General features: G+C 41.6%; 1 protein-coding gene across 1 annotated transcript; it reads right to left on the reverse strand.

Moving 5' to 3' along the window:
- Positions 1 to 1,893: 1,893 nt before the first annotated feature.
- Positions 1,894 to 5,015, reverse strand: LOC139733559 (large ribosomal subunit protein mL51-like). Its single transcript, XM_071644370.1, has 2 exons — positions 4,885 to 5,015; positions 1,894 to 2,341 (listed from the first exon to the last, which is right to left on the reverse strand). Exons 1-2 carry the CDS (start codon positions 4,967 to 4,969, stop codon positions 1,983 to 1,985), a joined length of 444 nt encoding a protein of 147 aa, XP_071500471.1. The 5' UTR covers positions 4,970 to 5,015; the 3' UTR covers positions 1,894 to 1,982.

Consider the following 5,015-nt stretch of genomic DNA (forward strand, 5'->3'; position numbering starts at 1 on the left):
ACCAGTGGCAAGTACTCCTATTGCTTTGCAAGGCCAGCCGTTGCAGTTCTCTAACTGACCATTATTGTGGATCGATGCTTTCTGGATGTGGTCACTTCTCTCCTGTCCAGCAATGCTGGCTGGCTCCGCAAAAGAAAGCTTGAGTATTAAAATGTTGTGTGTCTTGGCAGAATAGGTAGTCTCCAACTCTGTTTTTTTTTTCTGCCTGAAAGATGATTTTATTGTTGTTGTTGTTGTTGTTATTGTAAATGTTAGTTTCTTTTGGAAAAGACAGGAAGTTGTCTCTCCTTTTAAATGAACAGAGAAAGAGAGAGAGAGAGAGAGAGTGTGTGTGTGTGTGTATCATTTGTATTGTTACACAAATACAGTACATTGTATGTGGTACCTGTGTTTTGGCAAAAAAGATACTGTATCAATATTGGGAAGACGATGTTCACCTCACGTCACAAATTTTCAACACAGCAAAAACTTGTAAGTCGTCACAATGTATCACCTCTCCATTGCAAAAGTTTATTACAATAAAATTGGCTCCACATAATGTAGCAAAGTGACATTGGCTTCCACTGCTGTGCACATGAATAGATTATGGATGAAATGGTACGTCACAACACAGCATTGTAATATTACACACTATGACAATATGTGTATCTGAAATCAGGTTAATGACGGTCGTTGGTGTCACAGAAACAAAATCGTCACAGGGTACTGCACATTCTGATGCTATTTGTCTCAACACAATGTACATTGTACTATCTTGTAATTCATACTTAGTGTGCTAACTGTCTACCCTCACACTTGTGGATCATCCGTCATCACCATGTTTAAAATGATCTGTGGAAATTACACACATCCCCCTCAAGAACTTATTATCCAGATCACAACATAAGCTTAAATATTTGTGACTACCCCCTTCCCCTCACAGTTCTTGTGCTAAATTGTGAAAATTCTGATAAGTATAGCACATCAGAACTGATCACCAGTTGCTCGTAACTTGTTCGTAACTTTACGAGCAGCTTTATGAAACAGGGCCCAGATGGTGACATAAAGTTTACAGTATACATATACTTTGTGATTACCTCGATTACCCCCTTCCCCCCCCCCCCCCCCCCAAAAAAAAAAAAAAAAAAAAAAAAAAAAAAAAACTTAACTCTTGGCATCACCATGCATTAGCAACATTTTTGCTTGCACATTGCAATAACATGATCTGCACTTTCGGTTGTGTGAGGATTAACTCACCATTTTCATACAAGGGAAGCCCGTTCTAATGTAAGAACATAAATTAAAAAAACAACAACCAAACAATTTCCTTGTTATACCAGAATTCTCACTACATCAGGATAGAAAAGAAAACAAAAATACACTGTAGAGAGACTTCAGTCCTGCAAAATCCCTCGTTATAAGAGGGTTTACAATGTAGAATATACATCGACCTCTTTATAACTGTGTTCCACTTTGTACATGGGCTGAGTGAACCAGACTAATGACATAGGGAGGAGTCCAATGTATACGACAGCAATATCTGGCAAATAGCATCCAATCACATGTGGCATCTTATCATTAGCATCCTCAAAGCACAACCATTAGAATTTCCTTTGAGGTAGTTTTGACATCCCCTTTGATTCACTTGCTACGAGTATCTCTTTCTACCCCTCTGGTACACCACATGTAGCAGCACAAACATCCGTAAAGTCTGTCGAGACTGCCGACTGAACAGTGGATGACTGCTCTGTATCAAGATACCAGTCTATGACCCTCACAAAGCTGACAGACAGAATTTTGATTCTGCTGCTCGGGAAGATCAAGAACTACAATTTGTTGTTCCTCGATTCACAAAGGAGCGCATGCTAAACAGAATCAAAATCTTCAACTCTAGCGTGAGCACCACTGCTTCCACATGGCTCTGGCATAACAAGCACAATGTTTCACAAAAGTGCATTTATAGTATCCGTCTTACTTTTTCTTGCTCCCAGCTTTGCTGGAAATCAGCGGTCACCATGGTAGTACCACTTGCCCTTATTCTTATTTAACTGCTTAAATAAGTAACCGATTCTCTTGTTCATGTTGTGCCTTGCTTCTGGTCCCATTTGGTACCCCACCATCTTTCGCTTCCTGATCAACATCTGCAGTTCGTTTCCTTTCCAGCCGCGCATCCACCACGGTCCCGTCTTCACGTTTTTCTTCAGATCATACGTGCCGTCCCCGAGGATGTCCTTGTAGTCGTTCTCGCCGAACAGCGCTCGCTTCTCCGTCCAGTAGTCTCTCTCGGGCTTCTTTGGAGCTGGTAGTTTCTTCCACTGGATCAAGGATTCCAATGATGGTCTCTCCTTGGACAAAGTTGGACCTGAGTGATGGGTTCACACGAAGAACACAAATAAAGTACTATGTACATGATCTTGGTCTAACAGAGGTTCCAAGATATTATGCGGTAAAGCATGTTGCCCATGATTTGACCGTTTCTATGAATAGACCACTCTTTCAAATATATGTAGGGTAAGAGCACCAGTATTCGGTCAGCTACCAGTATTTGGTCACTTATCACTAGTCACTAGCCAGTAAGTTCAACTGTCACAACACACGCAAATCACATCAATTCACATACTTGCACACTCATTCACAACAGGAAACTCCCTTAGCCCCCTCCAAAAATCCATCCAAAATCCCAAATTATACCGTCAAAAGTGCAGAATCGGCGCTACTTTCCAAAAGCGCGCGCGGATAAGGCCCAGTTTTAAGAGTACGGGTTGCCGAAAAAGCGCTAAAAATAGAGAAATAGGCTGTTCTCTCACGGGACATTTTGCTTATTGCAAGCTTGGAGTTTGATGGTATCCTCAAAAACGCAAAAGAAAAACAAAATTTCCATACATGCCGATACAGTGTCTCAATGACAATGTACAAGGGTTGAATGCAAGTGCCGAGTCCCCACTATTCGGTCACCAACAGGCGCCGCAACGTCCCCGATGCAATTTTGCGCCAACAAGGTAGTGCGCCCGTGCGTTTTTCAGCTGCCTTGAACACGCATTGACTTTGAACGCACATATATCGCGTAAGGTGATACATTTTGCGATTTTGTGAAATTCTGTGTGATATTTAACAAAATGAAAATTGAGATTAAAGAAATTTCATTATATTTTACATACATTGCTGTAGATATGATGTATGTATGTATCATTTTAGTTTGAAAAATATTGCAAAAAAGCTGAAGTGACCGAATACTGGGGATGTTACCCTAAAACTGTAAAACGTAAGTTCATTCTCTCCTACACGTTCATGAATAAAAAATGGTGTAAATCAAGTGTGAAATTCAAACTAAAAAACTAAAAGAATTCAAACATGCATTTCTTATCGGTGTAGTAGTAGTAACAAATTCATTGCGCGAAATCTAGGAGTCAGTTCTTATCATGGTCGAAAAATACGATGCTTTACCAGAGAAATTACTGTAACAGTTGTTTAAGTTCACACACCTGTAAATTTTGACTTCACCATACTCTTTATACACGATCTAACATTTGAAGTAAAATGTAACTGCAGTTGCTTTAAGTATCATTCATGTTTCTGCAAAGTTGCAGTTATTTTACAAAATTTATCATGATTTATAGGAGATCTAGAAAATATCTAAAACTAGATTCTAACCGTTAATTTAATGTATTAACCTCTTTACAACAAACCATCTGGCATCCCATCTTTGTTCAAACAACAGGACCATCCGAGATCAGGCAAATAACATTTGAATAATTACTTCAGTTCGGGAAACCCACTCACAAGGGGGGCCCCTCCTTATAAGTAACCCGTCCCCCTTATAAATAACCCCGTCCCCCTTATAAGTAACCCCCGGGGCACCCCTTATAAGGAGTCTCCACGCTTTTTTGCAATGCAACGCGAAAATGAAAGGACTGCGGCAATTCGCTTGATTATGTCCATAAAGCTTCACAAGTTTCCTAGTTACTCACGAAATTTGAGCAAAATCGGTTCGAGGCATCATATCTAAAATCATGGATTTAAATGCGATGTCAAACGACCCATGCGAATGCTGAAATGCGAGCGATTACTGGCGTGAGTGTCGCCAGGCACGGCGGCGCGGCAATGCTTGAGTGCAGACGTGGCGACTGAGTACGGAGACTTTCGTACTCAGTCGCGGCGGCGCGGCAATGCTTGAGTGCAGACGTGGCGACTGAGTACGGAGACTTTCGTACTCAGTCGCCACGTCTGCCCTCGAGCATTGCCGCGCCACCGCGCCTGGCGACACTCACGCCAGTAATCGCTCGCATTTCAGCATTCGCATGGGTCGTTTGACATCGCATTTAAATCCATGATTTTAGATATGATGCCTCGAACCGATTTTGCTCAAATTTCGTAACTAGGAAACTTGTGAAGCTTTATGGACATAATCAAGCGAATTGCCGCAGTCCTTTCATTTTCGCGTTGCACTGCAAAAAAGCATGGAGACTCCTTATAAGGGGTGCCCCGGGGGTTACTTATAAGGGGGACGGGGTTACTTATAAGGGGGACGGGTTACTTATAAGGAGGGGCCCCCCTTGTGAGTGGGTTTCCCGAACTGAATTGATGTTTTATTCGATCTAAGGGAAGTAGACCATATAAAAAAGTATATTAAATACGCATTGAACATGTGACACACTTTGGTTCGCATTCTTCGTATAATAAATCCATGCGGTTTCAACTGGAGACTGTGGCAGCGTCATACTCAAGTCCGGCCGCCATGGGAATGGAAACTACTGAGTACTGCATACTCGTGCAGCAGTCCAACACCATTTTCAACTCGTGGGACCATGCTACATATGTATGGAGAAATCTTGAGCATAAATGAAATGAAGTTGTCGTATTGCATGCTTTTTTTTTTCGTCGAATCATCATCGATTCAAGACTCACCATTAGAAAACAATCTTCGTATGCTCTGTAACTTCCAAATTGTTGAAACATCGGTGAGTAACGCTTGTCTGATTAACGACGTCATGTTGGCCGATGATGATCACGCTTCTTGAAGCTGGTCTTCGTCATTG

This window comes from Diadema antillarum, unplaced genomic scaffold (genome assembly GCF_040938485.1).
Source record: "Diadema antillarum isolate AM-2024a unplaced genomic scaffold, OU_Dant_1.0 seq00000483_RagTag, whole genome shotgun sequence".
Lineage (NCBI taxonomy): Eukaryota > Metazoa > Echinodermata > Echinoidea > Diadematoida > Diadematidae > Diadema > Diadema antillarum.

Coding starts and splice junctions, on each gene's coding strand:
- LOC139733559 (XM_071644370.1), bottom strand. CDS start 4,969: ATGACGTCGTTAATCAGACAAGCGTTACTCACCGATGTTTCAACAATT. Junction 2,342..4,884: donor ACGAAGATTGTTTTCTAATG/GTGAGTCTTGAA, acceptor CCCATCACTCAG/GTCCAACTTTGTCCAAGGAG.